General features: G+C 50.1%; 1 protein-coding gene across 1 annotated transcript in view; it reads left to right on the top strand.

Annotated features, from left to right (window-relative positions):
- Positions 1-26264, top strand: part of CDH23 (cadherin related 23) — a 183804-nt gene that overhangs the window by 81388 nt on the left and 76152 nt on the right. The window contains exons 8-12 of the mRNA XM_029962592.1: positions 4658-4736; positions 14237-14349; positions 16265-16453; positions 24702-24851; positions 25629-25787. Of these exons, the coding sequence (XP_029818452.1) occupies positions 4658-4736; positions 14237-14349; positions 16265-16453; positions 24702-24851; positions 25629-25787 (690 nt within the window). The remainder of the gene's footprint in view (positions 1-4657; positions 4737-14236; positions 14350-16264; positions 16454-24701; positions 24852-25628; positions 25788-26264) is intronic.

The following is a 26264-nucleotide window of genomic DNA, read 5'->3' as shown; positions in this document are numbered from 1 at the left end:
GGCTGTGCTTCGCCTTTCAAGTCCCTAATCCTGTAAGAGAAGAAGAAGAAGAAAAAGGGGTGGAGGGGCACGAGAGGGGAGAGAACTGCTGTTGTAGCTCTTATTTTTCTCAGGCCGGGATCTGGAAGCATAATTTAGAAGCATTTTGGGCAGGTGCTTATTCTGACACTGAGAATAAAGCAATTTCTTATCGGGCAAAGGAAGAGGACACAGCGGGGAGAGACTCTGCTGTCCCTGGAGGTGTTGTATCTTCTTTCTTGATGTTGTTTATCATCCCAGCATGGCTCAGACATCTCTCCCAGGGCACCTGAGTGCACCAAAGCTGCCTGCAGCTGTGGCAAAGCTTGGTGGCGTGTTTTTCATCCTCAGAGTGTTTTTTGGGTGTCTGTCCTCACAGCGTCTGTGCGCCGGTTGATGCTGAACGTCACTGAAAGGCTTGTCAAGCCCCAGAACAGGTTACCCAGGGAAGTGGTGGAGTCACCGTGCCTGGAGGGATTTAAAAGACATGTGGATGTGGCACCTGGGGACATGGTTTAGTGGTGGCCTTGGCAGTGCTGGGGGAACAGCTGGACTCAGTGATCTCAGAGGACTTTTTCAACTTAAAGGGTTCTGTGATTCCGTGTCCTCCAGACAAGTTGATGGGGTTGGAGGGAGAGGGGCCATTTCCCCTTGCAGAGGAGCTGTTGCTCTGATGAGCCCCCACTTTTGGACCTCAGCTGGGGCATGGTCCAGGCAGCACCACAGCTTCACTTTAGGGGAGAGAGAGGAGAAATCCACCCCCTTGAAGACAACCTAAGGCTGAAGACAGCCTATGAACATGTGCTTCATCCCACGGGGAACCACGTGAAGGTGAGAGTGGGGGCAGATCCTGTTGGCACTTGGTCCCAAGCCCAGCAGTTGTATCCCCTCGCGATAGGATGGTACAGCTATGTGTCAGATATCATTAAAACAGTTTTAATTCTTCAGCACCATCCTCCTCCTCCTCAGAAACTCCTTGGGTTGAAGAAATAATGTAGAATCGGTGCTATTTTTGCCCTAGAGTCTCAATAGCTCCGAGTTAATTCTTTCTTACAATATTTCCAGCCCATCAGTGTGAACACTTTATTAAAAGCTCAGGGTTTTATTAAAAAAGGATTGATTTACTCCTGCCCCTCTTCAAAAAACCCTCAGATTTTGTTTGGATAATGTGCCACTCTTTATTTTCTTTGCCTTTTTTTTAAGCATAGGCTTTCCCAGATTATTACTTTTATAAACCTTCTTCCTCCTTCCCTAGAGGGAGAGGGTTATTCTGCTCTCTCTGTACCACCAGCTGAACCCTCTCCCTGCAGCCACTGTTGTCTGCAGTAGGTAGGTGAGTTGTGACTTGTTTTAAGAAAAGTCAGGAATATTTGGGACTTTCTGGGAGCTGCAGGTTCATGCCACAAATACCTGAGGGCAGAGCTGTTGGCACTGGAAGTCAGCCTGAGGTTTCTGTGAGTAAGTAGAAGACACCAAGACATGGACAGTGAAAGGAATAGTGATGTGGTCTGATAGGATTTTGGAAGATAAATTGGGAATTGTTGACATGTGGTTTGTTAGGGGATGATCTTTGCCATCGTGGTATGGCTGAGATGAGGGATTTGGTTTGTTTGGGCTGTTTTCCCACTTCCAGCCCCTCCTCTCTGGGTAGTTATTTCTGCTGATGTGGTGGGCAAAGCACTTTGTGGCCATCACAGGTACCAAGTACTGAGTGTAGCCTGTGTGTAGCACCACATTTTGCATCACATCCTCTCACTCCAACCCATGCTGAGTGGGAATACTTCCTCACCACAAAGGCAGTAATTGCCACCAGCGACACAGATAAACATTGTGCCTGCCCTGGGACACTTGTCCAGCCCCTTCTCCAGAAGGATCCAGATTGCTCCTAAACACTGTGGGTGCTCAGGGAGGGATCATCCATCCCCAGGAGCTGGCATCTGCCAGTCTTGTGGATATTGGAAGAGTCTTGTAAAAGACCTGTCAGGATTGATGGAAACCAGGTGGGATGTGAAGAGGTGCCCAGATCCCCGCCCTTGCTGTGGTTCCAGGAAATAGCATCCCTGAACAGCAGGGAGCTCAGCACCACTCTAACACGTGTTCCTTGGTCACTGGTGAAGTGTTGCTCATCTTCAGGAGGAGCTGGTGAAGGGGCTTGTGGGGAAGGAGGAGAAACACAGGGCTGTGAGGAGAAGAGGGGGAGACCCAACGTCAAACGCCACCAGCATGATAGTCATCATCACAAGCTTACCAAGGACAGGATGAACCTCAGCGTGGCCTCTTGTAGCCCTCATTCCTGGGATCAAATGTCTGGATAATTTCTTCCCTGTGGGCATCTCTGTGGCCCACGCTGCTGAGATATCTGAATGAGATTCCCCCTCCACCCCTCCCAGACTTTCCCTGCTGCCACATCCACGCTCATCCTTTTATCTCTCCCAACAGCCCTTCTTCCCCTTGGCTCCTGCAGGAGGGGCCTCTCCCGCAGATAAGGCAGCCCATTGCTATTCCCTAGCCATGGCAGGAGCCCTGCCCTCTCCTGCAGCTGCCTTCCTCTGCAGCGTGCACAGCAGGACACAATTCCCATTCCATGCTGCTCCTGAGCTGTCTGACAGGTGATGAGCGAGCTGTCAGACAGAGACCCAGTGCCTTCACCCACTGCCCTTCCATGGAGGAGCTCCAGGTTTGCCAAGGAGTGAAGGGAGCTCAGATCTGCCCTGTGGAGATGGGAGATTAAAGCTTGGATGAAGTTTAATTCTGCTGAATATGATTATAATATATAATACAATATAGGCTATATAGTACAATAGTACACAATATAATACAGGCTATATAATATATATAGTAATATATAATACAATACATAATTTATAATTCAATAATATATATTATATATATTATACTCTCTCTCTATATATAGTATAAATTATAATACAAGCAAGAGAAAGGTGAGACAGAGCACACTGGATTGCATTGCCCTTTTTTTTCATCTCTATTTTGACCTGCCCTCCTTTCCACATCCCTTGTTCTGCCTTCCCACCTGCTCTTTTCCCACTTTTCTTGTGCTCTTTATCTGTCCGTGCTCCTTTGGAAAGCACAGTTATTGTCAGTGATTTAGAGGCTCTCCGGGTGGCTGCTGAGCCTCACCAGCCAAGCGCTGCTCAGAGGCTGGTGACCTGGGATTTATGGCTAATGTTCTCAGTTAATAACATGGATTTACTTAAGGACTCTGTTGGAATGCCCTCAGAGATCAGGGAATGGGCAGCCTGCCTGGCCCTGGGAGCCTGCTTTATGGCCAGTAGTGGCATTGAGCCCACAGGGGCACGAACCTGGAAGCCAGGGAAGACGGTGAGTCCCTGTTTTCCACTGGTGATGTTTCTGCCACAGCTTTCCCTTTGGCCTTCAGCTGATGGATTGAGGGGCAAACACGGGGCTGCCGACCCGCTCTGCTCCCTTGTTATACGTGCAAACACCTCTGCTGACATTTCCTTTTGGGGGGGGGGGGGGAAATTAAAAAATTTGCTGCTTTCCCCACTGTTAATAAGCCAGTGAAAACAAGAACAGCTGAGTTGTAAATTTTTTCACACTCCATTAATTACGGGCGCGTGCGTGTGTTGGTATTCACAGGGGCTCACTGCACTGCGGCGGGGGAAGTTGACTTATGGAGTTGACATAAGCGGTGTGGTATTTTTGTTTCAAGAGCTAAATAAGAATTTTGGGTCACTTTTATGCTCTTTGTTGCGTTTTGGGGGACACTCAGATCTTTCCGCTGGGCTATAGAAACAACCTGTCCCACAGGATGGAGGATGAGTGGGTGAGCTGGCAGCTGCAGAACCTCCTGCCTGTGGGCAATTCCTGGTTCTCAGCATCTGCCCAACGCTCCTCCTCCTTCTCCTCCTTGAAGGTGTCAGTGAAAATCTCTGCAGCTCAGTTATGCAGTTGGCCAGTGTGAGCATCCCGTGCTGCCCGGGGTGCCTCATTTGAAGAATACAGGGAGAAAGGGACAGGTTGAAATTGGGAAGCCAGCGGTAGATAAAACTGTTGTAGTGACCAGTGCTGAAGGTTGTGATGAGAGGGAATTGTTGCCTTTGGTTCTTGAGGGACTGCAGAGTGAAAATCCTTGTGGCAGAGGAGCATGTGCTGTTGCCTGCCAGCTGTGAAGCTGTGAGGAGAGTTGTGCTGCACCTTCAGTTCCTCCTTCCTCTGCTTCCTCAAGCACTGGTAGCTGTGCTTACCACACTGACCCTGCTTCAGATGTGACCCTGCTCCTCTGAGCAGGGGATGAGCAGCACAGGGATGGAGCCTGGTGGTGCCCTCTCCAGTCCCTGCAGACACTTCCCCTGGTACAGTGCAGCTCACCCTGCTCAGGGGGTTTGGTTAGAGGGTGTGTTCCCCTGGTCATACCCTCAGCATTCCCAGCTCCACCCTGGGATGGGTTAGCAAAGTTCTGCAGCTCACACTTAAGTGATGGGTGGTGAGCCTGAACTGCTCCACGAGGCGGGTGGTGGGACTTTTCCTTGTCCTAGGACAGGTTATCCAAAGCACTGGCCCGCGGTAACAGGGGCAGTGCCTTGTCAGGGTGCCCTGGCAGCCTCAGCAGTGCTGCCTGGAGTGGCTGTGACACCTGTCCCCTGTCCCTCCCCAGGGCACCACCGTGAGGATGATCACGGCGATCGACCAGGACAAGGGCCGTCCCCGCGGCATCGGATACACCATCGTCTCGGGTGAGTCCTGGGGGACACGGCGGGCAGCCCAGCAGGGATGGAGGAGCTAACCCCGCAATAAGGCACATCCCATACCTGAGAAATCATGGAATCCTAGGTTGGAAGGGACCTTAAAGATCCCCTCGTTGCAACGCCCCTGCCATGGCCAGGGACACCTTCCATGGGCGAGGTTGCTCAGGGCAAATTTGACGATGTGTCGTGTTGAAACCTTTCGTTCCTAACGATGAGCTACAAGCAGCTCAGCTTCACGGAGGAGATTTTGTGTTCAGGGGGAGAGTGGTACTGTTTACGGACTGAATGGCTCCTGGTGGTTTCTGGGGTGTTTCCCAAAAGTTTCAGAAGCTGGGATGCAAGGGCTGGACCCATGAGGGTGCAGAGCTGGAGAACGAAGCTTAATTAAAGTGATGGTGGGTTTTTCCTTCTGACGGGCACATGGATTGATCCTGTCTTTGCAGACTGACTCTGAAGGCCAGGAACCCTTCCCAGGGTGGGTGAATGGATTGCTGCAACTGCATGGGTCCTCATGGATCCCCATGGATCCTCACTTGGCAGTGCTTGGCTCCTTTGGCTCCATAGCTTGGGGACCTCTGCTGATAGCAACCGAGCCAGAAGCAGGGCAATCCAGGCAGGCATTTCGAGATAAAACATAGGTGCTCTAAGGAGAGACCAGTTTTTGGGGTAGGATGTGACTCACTTAAGATGCCTTGAGATCAGCAATCTCTACCACACCCAAGGCAGACTTTGATGCTCGTTGGGCTGCTCTCACACACTGCTTTGATGAGGACAGACAGACTACTCAGGGTAACCCAGGCATGAGGGACCAGCTTGGTGGGTCTGGGTTATAATCCTGTTCCTGGCATTGCTTTTGAGGGGGTTCTTCCCAGCAAGAAACGGCAGCAGTGCCTCCCCTCCCTGCTGTGCCACATGCTTGGGTGCTGGCTGGCAGCTCCTCTGAGCTACACGTGTGGAAATAATTTTCCAGTCTCTGTTCCTTAAAGCCCAGCCATTTCAAACCCTCTTTAATCAACCTCAGGGGTCAAGGTGATTTCACCCTGACTTTCAAGTCCACTGATCCTGGCTGCAAGTGCCCATGTTGGTCTGCCTTTGAAGATGCAAGGATTATTTATTCCTCTAATTCCCTCTGCAATTTACTCGAGAGATTCTCCCAGATTGTGGGTATCAACTGGCCAAAGTGCAGCAGGGGCTTTCTTTTGGCTGATACAGGATCTTCTTCACTGGAGACAGGACTGAAACATCAGTCTAATTCAGAGGCTGCTGAATTGTGGTGAGAATGGTAAAATAGCCTGGCCATCCTGGATGGGCAGTGGGGTAGTGGCAGGGAACCAGGATGCTCTGGGATCCGGGTGACAGTGCAATGTGGAGAGACATGCAGGCAGATCACTGCAAACAGCCTTGAGTCTGCTTGTGTATGACAGGAGTTCAGTCCCTGCCCCCAGTTCTGCCTGGTGGGGGGGCAGCTCTTGAATGGGAGAATCAGGCAGAACATATCAAAGAGTGATTAAACTACTCTGCACTATTATGTTTTTTGCCCAGACATGAGAATTGCAGAGTGTTATCCTAACTGACCAGGACCCCTTCTCCTGTTGGCTCCGGGGTCTTGTGGAGTAGGGGTGGTGGGAAGGATGAGCCTGTGGATGGACCTGAGGGTCCAGACACGGGACTGGCATCTAATGCACTTCCAAAACCCTGCTCACCCAAGGCAGGCCATTTTTTTTGGCAGGCAGGTAAAGCCTAATTAATTTCTCATTATCCTCAATCATGATGGTAAAGGTCAGCGAGCATTTTTGCGCCTGAGCTGGAAAATTTTTATGGCAATTCTGAAAAAAAAAACAAACAAAAAAAACCCCCCTAACATATGGGAATGGGGAAGCAAATTAAATTAGAAACCAACCATAAGCAAAAGTGAAAGTGGCCAGTGGAGGTTGTAATTATACCTGGCTCCTCAGCTCCCTCCCAAGAGGGGAGGCGGCAGTGATGCTGCTCCCATTTCCCTGCAGGGAAAGATGATGCCTTTCCCTGTCTCTCCCAAGGTTTTGGGCACAGGGTTGGCATCTGGCTGGTCTGATTTTACCTTTTGGGCTTGAATGTACAGCAGTGAGAGAGCTGAGAAGCAAACCCGGCCATTTATCATCCCTTCGGTGTTGGTATCTAAAGCTTTGGTATGATTTGGAGGTGGGGTATAAAAATTAATTTGGAATTGCCGCTGTCCTATCTGGTTCCATCCCTTGGGATGTACTGCAGCAGCTCTTATTTATAAAGCCATCTCCAGCGCAAGGTCCTCTCGTGACAGGAACATAATAAAACTAAAAGATTAACCATAACCACATAAAATAAGACTTAAGATCTAACTTTATGCCGCCAGCTTACAAAGCTGTTAAGGCTGAAATGCTGGAGGAGCACTGGTCTAGCTGTGTCCTGGCTTTGGCTAGTTGTCCTCTTGGGCACGTGAGCCTGCCTGGATGCGCTGGGAATAATTTCCATACCTAATAGAGAAAAGCCATTCAATTGTTTCTCCCCTTTCCTTCCCATAAGAGTGTTTCAACCACAGGAAAATGTACTTTTTTGCCTCACACTTTACAAGGAGTGGGCTCACCACCTTGGAAAAGGCCAGTTGAAGAAGACATCCGAATTGAAACCTCTCAGTTCATGCCCCTCGTGACAACAGGCTGGTCAGCGCCAGTGCTCCCATCGCTCTGAGGGGTGTTCCTGCTGCTTTTCCCATGGGTGCAGGCAGCCCGTGGCCAGAGCCCTGTGAAAGCCCTCCCTCCCCAGCTGCTTTGACGGGTTGGAGATGCTCAGCCGCTGAGGTCAGGACTCTGTTTGAAGGACAGATAATTAATCCAGCAAAGTAATCCACAGTTCCTTTTTGGCAGATTTATGGAGATAGCCTCTGTACCGGGGACTCTGCCTCATCATCTTTCATTTCCCAGGCAAAGCGAGTGACTTGTTGTATAACACGACCTGTTCTAGATAAGACTTTTCATTTAGGGGAACTCTCCGGGCTAACGGAGATTGATTTTCCCGGTGGAAGCCGGAGGGCCCCGGTGCTCTCGGCAGGTTCAGCCCTGCAGTCGGCACTGTGTTTTCACGTTTGCTGCCGCTGCACATCGCCTGGGGCACAGGGAATCCTCTGGCTCTCCAAAGGGAGGATTTTTATCGTGAGTTAAACAGCAATTTAATTAATAGGCAGAAGGAGACTCTGGCCCGCGAGCTCTTATTAGGAAATCGCGTTGTCTCACAGGTAGCTCTCTCGTGGTAAACTTTGGGCTTCATTGATTTCCAGGGTAGCAGGAGGATGTGAAGGTGACCTGTGCTGCTTGTGTGGGCACTGAGGGGTTAACCCAGGGGAAAGGGTTCCGAATGTCAGTCTCTGCCTGCCTGACACATTTCAGGTGTGGTGATGGATGGGCAATGGGGGATTGCACAAGGGCAATCCATACGTCCTTCCTGGGGCTTGGAAAGTCCTTCAGGAGAGAGGGGAGTGAGTGTGAGGCTTTCAGTCAGCGAGCTGGTCCTCAGGGCTATCCACAAACCCTTACAGTGGGGTTTATTTTCCCCCAAAGTGGATTGATTTAGGAGACTGATGCAGTTTCTGGCAAAGTGCTCCCTTCCTAAAGCTGGTGCATCCCAGGGGGAGGGTGAATTAAAAATCATTGTCTGCACAATGCGATAGAAGCGTGAGTTACAAAAGCGGGAGGGAAGCTGAAAAGAATTGTCCTCCACCTTTCTTCTGGATTATCTGCTAAGGAATAAAATGTCATATATAAAATAAATAAATATTTATTAATTATATACATTTATATAAATAAAAATCAGTGCAGTAGCTCTCAGAACATGTTTCCCATGGTCTTAACAGATCCAGAGTGCCCCGATGCCTTCTTTTTGAAAGTGCAGAACAAATCCTTGAGGCAAGGTTAAGTGGCCAAAGAAGTCTCCAAGCCCTCAGCTGCTGACATTGCCCTTTATAGTTGGACCTAACTTAATAAAGAAGACAGGGGCAAAGCAAGCCACCACCCTGAGTCCCTTAACTGGACATCAGGGAGAATCCTTGGAAATGGGACCTGCTCACGTTAGTATTCCCATTGTCTACATTGTGCCAGCTTTTACCACATTCGACTCGCTTGGTGAACTACCAGGGTGTTGAAGTCCTCATAAATTACACCTGTTGGGAGGGCCTTACAGCATGATTTAAAGGCAGGCATCACAGCAGAACATTTCTGTAGGAGGACATGCTGATGGGTGGAAAAGTGCATTGCGCTGAGCTATCCATCAGAAGCTGTTTTTCCCACCCTGCCAGTGCAAGGGGATGAGACAGCACAAAGCAGAGATGATGGTGTGGTCACAGTCCCTCTTTTCCTGGCTCAGTTGCTCCCCATCTTCCTCCACGCTCCTAATGGTGTTTTGTCGTCACATTGGCATCTGGCTTTGGCTCCCTGGCAACCCAGAAATCACTGGGAAGAGATATGATTGGGATAATGGTTGGCGTGGCAGGTGGTCCCCTAGCAAATGGCCTTCGGTAATTAAAACTATACATTCCCTTTTATGTGTAAATAGGAAACAAAAGTGTATTTTCTGTTTAATTTCTGGGACTTCCTATATAACTTCTTGGGATTTAATGTGTATTCACAATTGAGCAACCTGGGTTAGTGGAAGGTGTTCCTACCCGTGGCAGGTGCATTGGAACGAGTCTCTTCCAACCCAAACCATTCTGGGATTGGCAACCACTGGAGTAGGATGAACCTGCACTGTCTCTGTTCATGTCAGCGCTGGAGAAAGCTGGTTCTGAGATGGCTTTTAATGGAGGATTTTTGAAAAGGTGTTGAGCCTGGAGATGCGAGGTTTGTGTTAAAAAGCACATTTTTGGTGGTCTGGAATAGTGAATGGTCCGAGAATGGTGGTTGTGGTCCAGAACGCAGCGTCCTTTTGTGTGAAGAATTACACTGAGAGCAGAAGGTCTGTAGGCTTTGTTCTCCTCTCTAGGGCCCGGCCACAGCTCCCAGGGAATTTGGGAGTGGGATTGCACCTCGGGTGATAATTGGCTCCTTTTATTTCCTTGAACTGTACATTCAGTTCTAAAAAAGGAAACCGCGCGAGCATTTAATCCGAGCTACTTTTGTGGCTCATCAAAATCAGAAGTTCTGCTGCTAGTGCTGGAACACGCAATTAAATCTTTTGAGGAAGATACTAAAAACATGCAGAGGAGTGCCAGCACACAGCTTTGGGCTCGGATCCCTTGGCCCAGAGAGCTGCACCTTCTGAGAAGAACAGCAAGCCAAAGTCCCGAGCAGGAGAAACAGGCACCGTTTCACTGTTTCGTAGAGCATCTTGATTTCATGCACAGCTCAGGTTGTAATAACCCCTTTTCCTGTGGAAATAACTTGTTGCCTTTGAATTTAAGCCCAGGGCAAGGTACTTGCCCTGGCTCCCCTGCATACGGCCCAGGGGCAGACACTCAAGGTGAAGAGCAGCGAGGTAGTCACGGCAGCTGATGGGCTATTTGTACGATAATAACTGTGTCTGTTGCTGACTCTGTGAACCACATCCAACAGCATCTATTTCAGTGCTGAGGAGCCCTGATGGAGCACATTTTGATTAATAAATTATCCGGCACAAGGTGTGTGATGGGTTCCCCTTTCACATCTCATGAAAGTCATCCGCTCCAAGTTCAGTGGCTCAGCAAGCCCCGGGCCTTTCCAGGATGCAGCTTCCTGATATGAGCAGCCCTTTGTGTAGAGGGGGGCAGGAAAATTCTCCTGCATGGGACTTTCCTGCATGGTAGCTCTTCACTAGAGCTGGGCATCAGCTGTGTCTCTGTCTTGTAGGGATTTGAGCAACACTCAAAGGCCAAAGGGGTAGAGAGGAAGGAGGAGACATTTTTTTTCCCCTTTTCTTTTTTCCCCCCCTTTTGGGTTTGAGCCAGTACTTTTAATGGCCTTTTTAAACTGTGAGAGCTTGGCTGAGGGCAATTAAACATTATGGCCCTCATCTATAAAACCCCTCGTTATAGAAGTGTTTCTCCAAAATGATGCCTATGCCACCATCCGTTCCTCAATGAGCCTGGGAAAACACTGTGAATGGGCTACTGCGATCCATTCCAGTGCTCCCAACCAAGCATCCTGTCAGTCCCTGCCTTCCCAGTCCCCAGTCTGGCTGTGGATTGTGTGCAGGAGCTGCTGCTGTTCCTGTATCTGTGCACAGATAGACAGATGGGAAAGTTTTCCTTCCATTTTTACCCATAACAAGGAGTTGGGCTTGTATGTTGTGAGCAAGACTGTTCCTTGCCAGGTGGGAGCACCAAGTCTGCCAGAAATGGATTCATATTGCAGCCCCAAAGCTCATCCTTATTTTCTTGTCATTGTTCACACCTTTCCTCTTGTCTTTTTGAGTATTTTAAACATTGTCTGCCTTGTTTTCCTTCTCTCTGTGCTCCCTTTTGCTGCTCAGCCTTTCCCTTCCCATCCTTTAATTTCCACCCCACCTCTGGTCTCTCCTGCTGTCCCCTACCTTGTGCAGTGTCCAGCTCCCTAGTTTGCAGTAGTAGCAGAGAGGTAGAAGTGGAACCTGCCTTCCCATGAGGTGTCCCTCTCCATGAATGCTGTCTCCTAGGCAGCCTCACATTTATTTTCTGCTTCCTGCCCTGCTCTCCTTAAGGGCATCCTTGCTGTCCTAGCACTCAAAAGGAGAGCTCCTCCTTTGCTGATGAAGGACCTGTTTGTTCCTTATCCTTGCTTGCTCTTTGCAATGGAGCTGGATCACCAGGTTCTCTGTGAATGTGCCACATCCTTTTCTGGATGGAGAAAGAGGTGGAGAACATGTCAGCCTCTGTTTCACAGAAACCAGAGAAGAGTCTTGGGCTCCCTTCTCAAACCAGAGGCATAGAAATGAAGTCCTTGGTCTCCTCAGAATCCTAGAATGGTTTGGGTTGGCAGGGACCTTAAAGATCATCTAGTTCCTGGAGAGATAATGGGAGAGCCAGGATGGAGGAGAACTAAAATAGAGGTGGGCAGAATGAGAGACTGGGGGGAGGAAAGGCAAAATTGGCTAATTTTCCCCCACCTTGTTTTTTTTCCCCCTTGCTCTGTGGAAAGTGAGGGCATGTGAAGATGATTAGAGAGATTTTTGCAAAGAAAATACCTTGGGAGGATGTGCCTTGTTTGGCAGCGTGAGTGCTTCAGCAGGGATCACTGGTCAGAGGGATAACAAAGTGGTGGTTGGAGAGGTATTGTAGAGGAGATTAGGAAAGGCCTCTGAGGGATGAGTTTGGACACACCACTTTCCCTTCAGAGACTAATTTGGAAAACCAGGAATTCTCTGGAGCTCAAAGGTCACCCCAGTGGGCATCAAATGCATGGCTGATAGTGTTGGGGAGGCTGAGCTAGAGAAAAACCTCCAATGTGCATCCTGGGGGGTCCTTTGAGTCTAGAGGTTAGTTGTCCATCCTTCAAAAAATTACTGTGCTCAAATATGAAATTCACAACCATCTTTAGGGCACAGAACTCAGTGCTGTGTTTAGTCAAATTCCTGTCCCATTGACCCAATTCCACTGAATTCCGTTGGTCTCCACATTTCATTACACTTCATGTTAGGGGGAGATGGCCCCGATGCAGAAACGTTGGCAGCCTGGCTTCCTGCAGCATTTAAATGCCTCACAGCACAGTACAATCCATCTCGTGGAGTGTCCTTCAAAGCTGATGTTGGAAGAAGCTTCCTAAAGACTCAGCCGTAAATTACATAGCAAAGGTGGGAAGTCAGGATGGAAAGAGGGGAATTGTCCAAGGGAGAAGATCAGAGATCTTCATGTACAGGAGGAAAAGATTAAAAAAAAAAAAAAACCAAGATTGCTGCTAATATTTTAAGTAGCCGTGTGCCAGTTCATTAAGCTGGCGAGTGGTCAATGGGGCATTTCAGATGGAGAGAAGAGAGGACCAAGGACAGAAACGGGAGGAATTCGTTCCGAGAGGAAGCTGTAACAGCTTGGTAATGGGGGAGAAAGGTGTTATGGCACTCAGGGCTCTGCGAGAGAGAGGAGAGGCCAGGGTGGCTCCCAGGGTGGGAGGGACAGGATGGACAGACCTGGAGGCTTTGGCCATCCCAGGAAAGGTGCAGCTCTGCTCAAACAGGGATCAGAAGGGAGCGAGGTGGATGCTGAGTGATGGGAAACAACTTTCTGTGGCAGCAGATCTGTCTTGCAGCTCCCTTCCAGGGAAATGACAAATGCTGTGTGAGTTTCCTTCACGCTGAGATGTATTGAGAAGACAGGATTTATTTTTTGGTTATTTTTGACTGGGGTGACTGGAGCATACCTGCAGGGTTTCCTTGCTCCCATTTGGGACTGGATCAGGGCTTTTTGGATGCCATGAGATGATGGGGGGAGTGTTGTGGGTGGCTGTATGCCTGTATATAACCTCCTCCTCGGTCATCACTAATTCAGCAGCCTGCTCTGGTTTTGTGTCAGGCTGGTGTCAGGTATTCCAGGCTCCACATACCAACTGCTTGCTTTTGTCTGGCTGACAGAGGGAGCACCTGGAGTTGCCACAAAGTCATTCCCACAGCAGGACATTAGTCCCTTTAGCATCTGCTGGCCATGATACTCGAGTGTTTCTTAATCCTATCTGGGTATCTAATTCTAGAGGAGGAGTCAAGCTGGGATGGTCCATGGAGGCAGCCCAGCCCTCCATGGCACCCTGTCTGGTTACTTGCATGTAAGGACAGGCAGAGGGGCCAAATTCGGCTCCAGCAGATGAAAACAAAGGACCATGGGGTCAACAAATCTGGCAGGAGCATAAAAGCAGGGCAAGTGCCTACAGTACTTTGCTAATACTCTCCCTGGCTCCAAATAATCCAGCTAAGAAAATTCCTGAGCTTTGTGCAGCTTCTCTGTTACTTGACAGAATTTTTTTCTTTTCTTAACCTCTGCAGCCTCTCCTTGAAATCAGATGGGCTTGTATCATCCTCAGCATCCTCTGGCAAGAGGCTCCACAGTTAAACTACTGCTTGTTATGTGGAGAATTACCTGTGATCTTGTTCTGTCTGCACCTTCCTCTGACTAACCTGGACTGATGTCCCTGAACTCTTGTATTTTAGGAGAGATGTTCTGCCAGGGTCATGGTACCCTGTGAATGCAGGTGCTCCTTCCCAGGGGAGCACCTGGTTTTGGCTCTGCTTTCAGCTTTGCTGCTGCATATTTTAATAACTAAAGCCCTTTGAAATTCTTCAGCTGCCTCCAGCATTTGCAACTTTCAGCTGATGAAAGAAGAGCCCCATTTTCAGCCCTGAGCTAGGGCAGGTGAGAGGAGGAGAGGACTGTTACAGCCATGACATTTTAAAGCACACTGGGATGAGGTGCCAGGTTTGCAGAGCCCACTGCATCCTGTGCCCAACTTGGAGCTCATGTCCTCCTGCTTCCCTCCCTGCATTACCCCCAGCACCTTTCGGGATCAGCTGTGCTTGTGCTCACACTGCCTGTTATTTTTCCTCAGGTAACACCAACAGCATCTTTGCACTGGACTACATCAGTGGGGCCTTAACCCTGAACGGGCCCCTGGACCGGGAAAACCCCTTCTACAGCTCTGGATTCATCCTCACAGTGAAGGTGAGATCTCCTCCAGCAGGGAGGCGCACCAGAGGAGCAGGATGGGGAGGGCATCCTGCCTAGGGACAACTCCTCCTCTGAGGAGGAGCAAGCCTGGGACATGTTGCTTTCATGGGCATGCAGAGCCATGATGTGCTGGTGAAGCCAAGTGACATGTTAAACCCTTGTCTGGTGGCCCAAAACATGATGGAGTCTGTGTGACGTATAAGGGTGTTTTTGGTGTCCTGCCTGCTCTCCTAGTAGATCTGCCTGTGGTTGTGTCCCAGATACCTGGGATTGCAAATAGCACCAGACACATTCAGGCACTTAAATTGTGACACTTTTTTCCTGTCTCCCACCTTTCCCCCCCAAAAAAGCCCTGTATAAACATGACATTTTGTCGTGTCAGCAGGCATCTTGTGTGCCTGCCCGGCACAGGGGTGGAGTGATGCTGGAAGTTGCCTTGTCAAGGAAAGGCACTGGAGCATGGTTTTCCAGCCCCACCTGAGAGCGGCTCCCTGGCTCTGCTCGCAGCCCTGTAATTAAAATCAATACCAAGCTGGGCAGCTGGTTGGAAACACATTTAGAAGTATGGATTCTTCTGGGCTGGGGTGGGGGAAAATCAGCAGCAGCATAGGAAGGGTCATTGATTGGGAGGGAGGCAGCCAGCACAGCGCCTTCTCTTTTTGGCAAGTGTGATGCTTTGTTGGAGCCAAGGCAGAGGGACAAGAAATCACCCCTCTTGGTCCTGGGCACAGCTCATATACTGGGGCTTTGTGCATGGAGAAGAGATCTCCATCCCTGGTATCTCTTCCTTTGGGCTTTTATAGTTTCAAAAAGGGAGAAAGGGAGGATTTTCTGATTTTAATAGGGACAAAAATTAATCTTGGAATGGTTTGTGAGTCTGAAAACTTGCCCGTTTTCCTCCCTGGATGGTAATGGAGTTCCAACCATATTCTGTTGATCCAATAGATTTCTGTTTCCTCTCCCCACAAACTTTGCATCCTCCTGCAAGTGCCAGCTCTCTGTGTCCCACATCCCCAGGACCCAAAATGTTCTCTGCTGTTCTTGTCCTGGAGCACGCAGTGAAAATACAGCTGGATTGCTCCTCGTTGGGATCAGCCTGTTCTGCTGTTGTGTGCAGAAGCAGTGAATAGCAATGAGCCGTGTGGGTCGTGTTAGCGTTGCTTTTCCATGCCCACAGCAAAGCAAGATTATCCAAAGGACAAGAGGAGGGACTCGGCTTGAAAAGGCTGTTTCACGAGTCTTGCTTCTCTGGCAATAAAATCTGCACTCTTTCCTTTTGGGAAGGCAAAATTAAAGTCCTTCTTGAGACCGAGGTGTGATGTGGAGTCATGACTCAGCTCTGTATTTAGACACATATTGCCAAACCTATTTTAAGGTCTAAATCTTCTTTTCCTCTGTGCCCTAGTTTTGTGTCCCTTCAGTAGTACTATGGTGTCTGGCTCCCTACTCTTGGTCCCACCTCAGGGCATTGCAGAGGGGAGAACAGGAGTGCCCTTTGCTCCATCCTGCCTTCCCTTATTTTGTGGACTGTCCCCTACATCTCACAAGGGATTTTTTGTTTGTTTGTTTGTTTGTTTAAATGCTTGTGGCTCCTTCTTGTCCTTCAGCGTGACTCCAGATGATATGGGCAAGTGAGAACTTGGCCACAGCCATCCCAAGGGAAATGTTAAGATCCTGGGAAGGTTTGTGAGAGTGCTGTGGGCCTGACACAGGGGTGGTGGGAGAGCTGGGCCAACATCTCTGTGTGTTAACGGGTCAGCGGTGTCAGAGCCAACTGAGCGTCCTTTCATGGCAGAGTGGAGGAGGAAGAAGCTGCAGGAGTCTCTCGTCAGGACATGCACCACGCACACCTTCTTTTACATTTATTCTTTTGGAAAAATAAAGGCTCCCTTGGTTTCTCTCCTGGCAGGGGACAGAGCTGAACGACGACCGTACACCCTCCAACGCCACCGTCACCACCACCTTCAACATCCTGGTCATTGACCTCAACGACAACGCCCCTGAGTTCAACAGCTCCGAGTACAGCGTGGCCATCCCAGAGCTGGCCCAGGTGGGCTTTGCCCTTCCCCTCTTCATCCAGGTGCAGGACAAGGATGAGGTGAGATATGCCCTGCCGCGGGAGCTTTCGTTTCTCCTTTGCAGGGTAGCACTGGTGTGGTTTTGGGGGGTGCAGGGGAGGTTGAGTCACTGGTGAGCCTGTGACAAGGTTCGTGGTTATGTCCTGACACCCACTTCTTCAGCTCTTACTGCTGGCGTTGCTCTGCTTGCTGGGTACCTCGAGTGCAGATTCCCTCCCCTGGGCCCAGGCACGGTACGAGCTTTAATGCAGTCAGGATTGTACAGCCCCTGAGAGCCAGAAAATAGGATTTTGTGGGATGCTGATTCCCGCCTGCTTCTGAGGGCTCTTGTCGGGCAGTGCTTTGCCAGTCTGGTTCAGAAAAGGAGGAGTTTTTCTGCTGGGCTCACAGGGCACCTGCCAGGGGAGGGAAGGACAGGAGCTCTGGGCTCTCTGCCCCGGGAGGGATGGGTACTGCCGCTGTCAGGGAGGGGGTAGGAGATGCCCAGTAGCATGGGGAGGACTGGGATACCAGTTCATCACTGCAAACGAGCCAGGAGCATTGGAGGCTTGTTCCTCCCTCGTGTTAATGGAGCTCCCATTTGTCACGCGCCGATCCGTGCCGTGTTCAGGATTGCAGCACGTTTTCCAGCCCTGGGCTCGCAGCCTTCAATTACTCTGATTATTTGACTTGTGCAGTTCACGTCTGGCTGCCTCTGTGTGCCAGTCCCCTCCAACCCCGCCGCGCTGCCTGGTGTCTGCTCAAACGAGTGCTGACACCTCATGGTGAGCTTTCCGAAATCCCTCGGAAAGGCTCTGGCTACAGGCTCCTGCAGCCCCTATTCCTCTTTGGGCTGAGCGGGAGATGAGGGGAATGGGTTTGTCGGAATAAATGGCATCGTAAAATGGTTTGTGTTGGAAGGGACCTGAAAGCTCATCTCATTCCAGCCCCCTGCCATGGACAGGAGCACCTTCCACTAGACCAGGTTACTCTAAGCCCTGTCTAGGACCATGGCAAAACATCATCAGGATGTTTTCCTGGTGCTTTAGGCAAATGATGTGATAGCACCAAGGAGTGGGAAACGGAACATCTCCGCCTGGCCCCCAAAATACCGGTGGGTCAATTAAAATGTGCATCTTTTAAGATGCCTTTGCTGGCAGAGATGATGGATTTGCTATTCCCCAGCCCTGGGTGGAGTTCACCCCGTCTTGTCAAACCACCCAGAAATCCCATTTTTTTTCACCTGAAGTGAATATGACACAGAACTAATAATCTGCTTGTGACATGATGTCACTGTCCAGGAGTTATGAGTGCAGCCTGAAGAGGTGCAGATGAGCTATTAAGCTGATAAAGAGACTGTTTTTTCTTGAAAATGTCAATTGCTAATAAAGAAGATATGGATATGACAGATGCCTAGGATAGTTTCTGAATAGAGCCGCTGTCGTGCTTTCTGAGAGATGTCAGCAGATCCATTCTTGAAGGGCATTGTAACACTTCTGTTTGTGCCAGAAGGATGAAGTATCTGTCATTATTTCTGGTTAAAAGCTCATTTTACTGGAGTGACTCCCATTCAAGAATTCACTTTTCAGCCTTGCTAATTTTAAAATGGGAGAATAAAAAATAGCCTTGCCTTCCCCATCGCGCCAGCAAAAAATAGACACCATTCTTTTGATGTATTTCTTTAACTTCCTGAGATTTCCCCAAAAGAATTGGCTGAGATTTTTAAAACTGCTGAGAGAGGGCCTCTTGCACTAAGGGAGTCTGAAGGAGTTTTACTGTACACGTCTTCAGAGACCACCACAATAGCACAGATTGCTTTGACCGTGGCATTATTTTCACTGACAAGAAGCAGAGGAGAGCTGATTCTTGGAATATCTGGAGGGTGGAAAGTTATAAGCAACTGGGTTTTTCTTTTCTGCATTGTCCTGTGGTGGATCTTCCTTATATATTTGCAACTGGGTTAACCGTCGAGGTAGCACCTGTGGGGGGGGAAAAACAGGGAGAAGATACTCAGGTTGTTGCAAATATGTATGTGAAATAGAAGTGGGAGTATGCCTGCAGTCAGGCTTGTTCTAGCACTGCTTCCCAGACAGTATATTTCTAGAGGTCTCAAGACCCCCAGACTTCCAGTAAAAAAGCTGCAGAAGGGGAAGGTAGTTGCCTGACGGTGATAGTTTGGATGCTCAAGTACCTCGTGAGAGTTGGGAGGTTTTTATAAACCATCTGGATTTGAGGTAGCTGAGATGGCACCGGGCTCTCTCGTGTCTCTGTGAGTGCAGGGGTGGAGGGATGTGTTGGCAAGGACCAAGGTCTTCAGGCAGGAATGTGACTGAGGACGTGGCTGACAGAAGCTATTTCAGCAGCACGGCCTTCATGCTGGAGATGACACAACTCATTTGTGTAAGGGGCAAGGGAACACGGGAAGAGAAGTATACACATCTCCAGGGAAAGCAGATAGATAAATAAATGAGAGCAGATGGGTTGAGACACAGGAAATCAAAGCTGGAGTCTTTGGGAAGATCACTTTGTTCAAGTTTTGTCTCCTGCCTCCCAACTTATGTCATGAAGTCCTGGCAGAATCTGTTGGCAGATTGGTTTCTTTCTTGAGTCAAGCCACCCAACCTTGTTCTGGCCCCTCCAGAAAATTCAACACTATTCCTTCAACCCATGCCTGGACCTTGCCCTGGGCAGGGGTCCTGTAGAGTTGGATGGTTTTGGGGAGCCTGCCTGTCACTGCACCCCAGTTGTGCCTGTGCAGAGCTGGGGAAAGGGGTGTCACTTGGCTCTGGCCCTTAAAACACACTGCATGGGTTGCCAAGGCTGCTAAACAAGGTTTTTCATAACCAGGCCCACATAGCCCTTTTTAATGGTGGGGGTTTTGATCTTTCTTTCTTCTGGTGTGTTTTGGACAAACTCAAATGATGGCTTTTTGAAGGGGTTAGATTAAACGACTCAGCAAAGCACTTGAAAATGTATTTACGTGCCACACAAGACCATGCTTGAAAGCCTGTGCTTGGATTTACCTCTGTGTTTAAGTGCCTTTCTGGAGCCTGGCTGGCATTAACCTCTCAGACAAGGTGCCTAAGCAGGGGCCTCCAAGGAGAAGCCCCTTCCTCTGAGTCCAGCCCTTGCAAACTCCTGGTTGCCACCCCCACCAAACGTGGTCATGGTCTTGCCCCAAGAGGAGCTGGTTGAGGGCACGAGGTGGGATGGGGAGCATCTCAAGAGGACGCATTTGGGTTGAGCTGAGATGGCCCCAGGCGTAGATTTGGGGTACAGCCAAGAGGTGTTCAACCAGGAGTGCTGGTTTTACCTTTTGCATTCTCTATGACTTATTGAAAACACTTCAGCATAAGAGAAATCAGCACACGGGGTTTGCACGGGGTTTTGGATCCAGCCTTCTTGAGCAGCCTGGTCTTAGTGGAAGGTGTCCCTGCCCATGGCAGGGGGGTTGGATTAGATGAGCTTTCAGGTTTCTTCCAGCCCAAACCATTCTGGGGTTCTGTGAACCAAGAATAAAAGCATTTTTTCTGTGCAGCTGATTTTCTCTCCCTGCCAGATAGAGAACAGACCCTTGAAAACCTTTCCAAAGCCGTGTGAGAGCTGTTTGTGAAAATCCATGGAAGTTTCCCAGTATTTAGACTGAGCCTATACTCGGCTGGACACCTCAGAAGACCAGTGTGTATAGACACTCCCAGGCTGGGGCTGAGCTCTCCTGTCATTCACATTGTGGTCGATCAGCAGGGACAAATAAATCCTGTGTATGAGACGGAAGATTAAAGCCTTAACTTATCTGCTTTTGCAGCAAGGTTTGTTTCCAGGTTGAGAACATGAGTCCCAAGCTGTGGAATACTTTGATGTTAATTCAGAGGGCTCATGTGCTCCTGGGCTGGCTGACATGGGGGCACATGGATATCCTTTCTGGATATGCTGGATTTGTATACCTGGTGGCTTGATGCAGCATCTTAGGGTGAAGGCACGGGTTTGGCCATGCAGGAATAGCATCAGGGCATCCTTCAGGGAATCCCCGTTTCCCATGGCTGCGAGATCCATGGAGTTAAGGGAAGTGGCAGTGTGCTTTCCCAGGGCATGGCAGGGAAACCAGCTCTTCCACCAGGCTTCCACTTGATTTTCCTCGGCACGGTTGAGCGCAGAGGAAGAAAAGGGCAGAGGCTGTCTGGAGCACCAGTATGATGGTCTGACATTTTAAAATAATTTTGAGACAATCCTCTAAAATAAGCATATTGAGGAAGACAAATGGGGAGTTTAAAATAAAGCAAAGCCAGGCCGTGGGCTCTTTGTTGCACAGAGCTCCCGCCAGAGACTCGCGTAGGGGCATTGTATGTGCCCATGCGTGTGCAGGTGCAATGTGTGAATCATCCAGAGCATATATATGCATATGACAGGCACGAGCACTATAAATATGATCTACACAGCAAGGAACTGTAAAGGGGAATTGACGGCGCACGAGTATTCTCTCCCAAAAGTGCCAGCTGCCAGTCGGGCTGAATTAGATTTCACAGGGGTTTTTGCAATACATGGAATTCACCAGCAAATTACCCTTAAAGAGGGAAAATCAATCATTTGGAGCAGAGATAAGCTGAAGGCGAGGCAGCCTCAGATTGATCCCGTCTGTGCAGGCGTGTGTGGAATTCAGCAGATAACCTGGGGAGAGCAGGGAAGGAGAAAACTCCTCCGGGAGGGAGGGAGAGGGCAAGAACTGAAGCTCAGGATGGACAGAAGGATGGGAGAGAAGGACTGCTGGAGTGGGGAGGAGGATCAAAATGATTGGGGAGCATTTTGCTCCAGCATCCTACATTGCCCACCACCCCAGCGAGTTCCTTACGGATGCAGGGGGCAAGCGCCCGTGCCCATGAGCCCTCAAAAGGGTTATTGGTGCTGGGTGGGTACTGGAAGCCCAAATTGCCTGGCAGGGCAATGGGAGAGAGGCAGGCAATGCCAGAGAGGCTGTTCAGAGCACTTCAGTTAAATACCTTGAAGTAGGTGGAGAGAATAAACCCCTTTATGCCTTGTGTTTTCAAAGGAAGGATTTAAGTGCTATTTGTCTCTGACTCACTAGAACCAGGCATAAAGTATCCGAGCCCTACAAAAAGATACTAATTGCTATCAAAAAAGAAACAACTCTTTTTTTTTCCCCCCCCTTCCTTCTCCCCCACTCCTGAACTCTCAGCTCTTTCATTGCTTTGTGGACTTCCCAGAATGAGGGGAAGCTTGTTGTAGGTAATAGCCTGTGCCTAGAAAGTGGCTGGTAGGAAAGCTGGAGTTGCACTGGATTTTGTGCTTCAGGAAGGCAGGGAAAAAGCAAACTGCATGGAGCTAGGGTGGAGGGAAGCAAAGGCAGCCCAGTACTGAGGGAAGGTGAAGAGGAGAAAACCGAGGATCCCAGGTTGCTTTTCCCCAGTGTAACTGGCTTTGTGCTGAAAGTAATTGCAGGAAGTCAACCTACTGATGCACCTCAGTGATTTCAGAGGTTGGTGTGGTTGTCTAGGGATTTGAGTTATTTTATTTTTTACTTTGTTTTCTTGTGTAGCCATTAGTAAGTGATGCTAAATACTTGCTTTGACTGCAGAAGGCTGAATAATTTCTGGAGCATTTGCAGGTGGGCTCCCATGAGGAAGGGGTGGGGTGGGAGCAGGAGTGATGAATGAAGCCATTGGGGGACACTGGGTAAAAAAAGCAGGGATAAAAATTATGATCCATCCAGTCCCAGTTGAAACAGCTGATGTGGGGGTGCCCCTGGCCTCCTGGTGGGAGAAGGGGTTTCCTGATCCATGGTGAACTGTGCCCTGTGAGTGCGGCTTGCAAGCTGGGAGAGCAGATTTTTGGCCACGATTCAGAGCAGGTGCATGAGCAGGTCCCTCACGATGCTTCACACCTCTGGAGGGACACCCATACCCACCTCCTGGCATCTCACAGCCTCCGCTTCTGCCCTTGCCTGTCAGTCCTACCTGTGCCCAGGGTTATTCCCTCTGCTGCAGCCCCCTGGAATTTCAGAGGGATATCGGACACGTGGGGCTGCCAAACAGGTCACAAATGGTTCAAAAGTGAAGCTGCTCAGTCAGTGGTGGTTTTTTTGGGAGCGGGGTATCGGCATGAGGCTGATGCTGTCACTGGCAGCAGGGCCAGGGCGCGGCTCCCATTACACGCTCCGAGGAATACACAGGCGAAGAGCAGAGTTGTAATTATGCCCAACTGCAGCTACAATTGTCTTTTAGCTGAATTGACATGAAATTTCCATCGGTTGCAGCGCCAGCTACGGCTGGGAGGAGGCTTGATTGCTGGGAAGGAGGCAGTGGGCAGCAGCCTCGAGCCACGGCAAGGGCTGGCCCCACGTGCTGGCACGGGATGAGAGGAGCTGGAAAACGTGTGGCTGCAACCCGGCTTTGGGCAAGAGCAAACTTCCCTCCAAAACCCATTCTTTTATGGCTCCATTTGTTTTGGATGGAGACAGGTTTATTATTGTAGGGTTGCTAAGCTTTGGCAGGTGGCTCCTTAATTTGTGGCTCTAAAAGAAAGCAGACGACCTTGTTTTCAGTGATAGGGGAAAAACTGGAGCCATGCAGGAGCTGGTAGGTCAGGGCATGGAAAGGGGAAGGAGCAGTAAAGCAGGTCATGCACTGATAGCACCCTGTGCATCCCATCCTCATCCTCAGCACTGCAGAGAGATGATGCTTGGCTTGATCACTGCCCACCAGGACCTTTGAGAGCCTGGGGATGCAGGCTTGTTTTTCTTCTTCCCAACCACATTTCAGATCCATTGTTTGCTCTGGGTGGCAGGAGCAGGTAGGAAGGGGTGAGGAAAATGTAAGCAGCTCCCCGTGGCTTCCTCTGGAGTGGGGGGGTCCTTGCTGTGAGCTGGGTTTAGCCAGTCCCTTCTGCTGGGCAGCTGATAACAATTTGAATATTCAGATTTGCTTTCAGGCATCCACAGGGGGCTCGCAGGCTCCGGGAACCAGGAGCAAGGAAAGCAGCATGGGGGCCAAAACAAAAAAATAAATAGCTGAAAAAATATATAAATGGCAACTCGCTGCAGCCCTCCCAAGAGGCAGCTGTATTCCCCTTCCCCAGACCTCACGTGGGGAGACTGAGGCACTCGAGGGGCTGCTAATTAGGAATGGTGGGTATCTGGAGGCTGATCTCCATCCCCAGCTGGAGGGGAATTAATCCACCCGGCTCTCTTCGTGCAAATACTTGGATTTCTTTTGATGTTTCAACTTTTATCTCATGCCTCCAACAAACTGACTCTTCTCTGGTTTCCAAGAAAATCCCTTGGATCTCGCCGCCACAAAGGGCAGGGAGAGCACCGGGTCCTGGGAGAGATGCTGAGGGCTCAGCAGCACAGCTAGGCAGAAATTCCTCAATAAAATGGCTTTTTGTCACTGGTTGAAAATGGTCATTTGTTGTAAATTGACATCCTAAGGTTAGGGTATGAAATAACGGCTCGGGGAGTAACGCTTCCTTCTGCCCATCCACTGTATCCTCTGCTCCCTCCTTCCCAAGTGTATGTCCAGGGTGTCAGGAGCATCCCTCCCTTCCCAGCTTGGCAGCAAAACAGCTCGAGGAAGGTGCCAGTCTGCCCTGAGACGCTCCCACCATCCTCCAGCAGAGCATTGTTGGGCTCTGGGTGCCGTTTTGTGGCCCTGTGGGTGCCCTCAAGGACTGCTCCTGCTGTGGGGCTCTGCTGGATGTGCTCAGCTTGCCCTCAGCTCCATGGATTGGGTAGAGGTGTAGGAAGAAGGGCAGGCCAGGGATTCTGCTCATGTTGCCAGCTCTCAGCAGTCACACTTAGGCAGCTTTTGCTATTAGTGCCCCTTCGTGCATTTAATTGGCCCCTTTTTCTAATAGGAGGGAGGTCGCTCAGGGAAAATGGGAAATTCAGCTCTGGCAGCTTTCTGAGCTTACTTTTCACGTGCTCTGCTGGGCTGTGCTTTGGGAAGGGTACTGTGCCCAGAGCGGGGCTCCTGAAGTGTCAGTATGGTGGTGGTCCTGCTGCTTTGCTGGGCTGGGGAGAGGAGGAGTTTTTCCAGCTCCCAGTTCAAGCTGTCTTACAGGAAAGAACCTTCTGCATGGGAGAGGCACCCACATTGTGCCCCCAGCCCCAGGCAGTAAAATCCCAGTGTATGATACACTGTGTAGTGCATGCAAACAGCAAAAGGGGCTTTCCCTTAGGTGTGTGCTGTGCTGGTTCATCCCAGGGGCGCATTCCCATTCCTTTCATGTCCGTGTGCATTTTGTATGAAACTCCAGCCTTCCTCTTTCCCTGTCTAGGGACCCAACAGCGTTTTTGAGGTTTACCTGGTGGGCAACAACTCCAACCACTTCATCATCTCGCCAACCTCCATCCAGGGGAAGGCGGACATCCGTGTCCGTGTGGCGGTGCCACTGGATTTCGAGACCATTCCTCGCTATGAATTTTCGGTAAGGCTGCACCTCTGAGCTCTGTGGGGCATCCACAGTTTTCAGTGTGACCTGAGTGACCATTAACCACCTTCCTCTCTCTTGCAGTACTTGAAGGGGGCCTATAGGAAAAATGGGGACAAAAGTTTTACCAGGGCCCGTTGTGATAGGACGAGGGGTGATGACTTTAAGCTAAAAGAGGGTTGATTTGGGTCAGCTATAAGGAAGAAGTTTTTTTGATGAGGGTGGTGAAACGCTGGAACAGGTTACACAGAGAGGTAATAGATGTCCCATTGCTGGAAGTGTTCAGGGTCAGGTTGGATGGGGCTCTGAGCAACCTGAAGATTTCCCTACCCATGGCAGGGGGATGGACTAGGTGGCCTTTAAAGGTCCCTCCCACCCCAAACCATTCTATGATGATCGACACTGTGAAACTCTGTAGCACTGCCAAACGGCCAAAAACCTGGAAATTATAGTAAAGCAAAGAAGGAGGTGGGGAAGAGATGTGCTCTGCACCTTCTCTTTCCAGCATCCAAAGGCTCAGCTGCAAGAGCTTAAGCAGAACAGGGCCATAAAAGCTTTATAGAGCATAAAACTTTGTTTTAAGTGCACCTATCAGGCGCCGAAGCCCTCCCCATCCTCCTGCTCCAGCTTTGCTGGTGGGTTGCCCTGAGCTGGCTCATCTAGTGAGGGAGCTCAGGAGAGCATTGTTTTCTCCACTAAGGAAGGGTGGGTAACTCTCCCAAGCCTCACAAACAGCGTCTCCATCCCTGCCCTTCGCTTCCCGTCTCTGCCCAGCTCTTTGCGAACGAGAGCGTCCCGGACCACGTCGGCTTCGCGCGCGTGAAGATCAACCTCATCAACGAGAACGACAACCGCCCCGTCTTCAGCAAGGTGCTGTACAACGTCAGCCTCCTGGAGAACACCACCGTGGGCACCACCGTCCTCCAGGTCCACGTGAGTAGGAGCATTCTGGCTCTCTTTGCCGGGTCCTTGGTGTGGCTCCACGGTGTCCGTCATCGAGGCACAGGCTGGGGAGCCTGGTAAGGAAGTGTTAGGAGATGCTGATGGTGGGGGTTTGGAGCAGATGTCTTGACTTTTCCTGTCCTCTGGAAGATGCGTATGTGGTTCCCACCACACCAGGAATTCAAAGAGAGTCCTACACTGCATCTCACGTGCAGATACTGCTCCCAGCAGTCATGGTCATGGTCTTGGTGAGGGTTTTGTCACTGCTCTGTTTTGAAGCACCAAGTTCCTCAACCTAACAGAGGCCAGCTGAGCCAATGAAAGGGCAAAGGATGGAAAAAGAGGGGAATGGCTGTATCTGGCGGAGCGTGGTATGGCATGGTTGGCAGCAGAACAGTGGTGCAGAGGTGGAGGTGACAGCAGGGGAGGCATTTCCGTAGCGCTCATCCCTCCTGCGTGGGTTGGGTG

This window comes from Manacus vitellinus, unplaced genomic scaffold, assembly GCF_001715985.3.
Source record: "Manacus vitellinus isolate BGI_N305 unplaced genomic scaffold, ASM171598v3 scaffold_48_pilon, whole genome shotgun sequence".
In the NCBI taxonomy this organism is placed as follows: Eukaryota; Metazoa; Chordata; class Aves; order Passeriformes; family Pipridae; genus Manacus; species Manacus vitellinus.
This window is presented reverse-complemented; position numbering and strand designations above follow the sequence as displayed.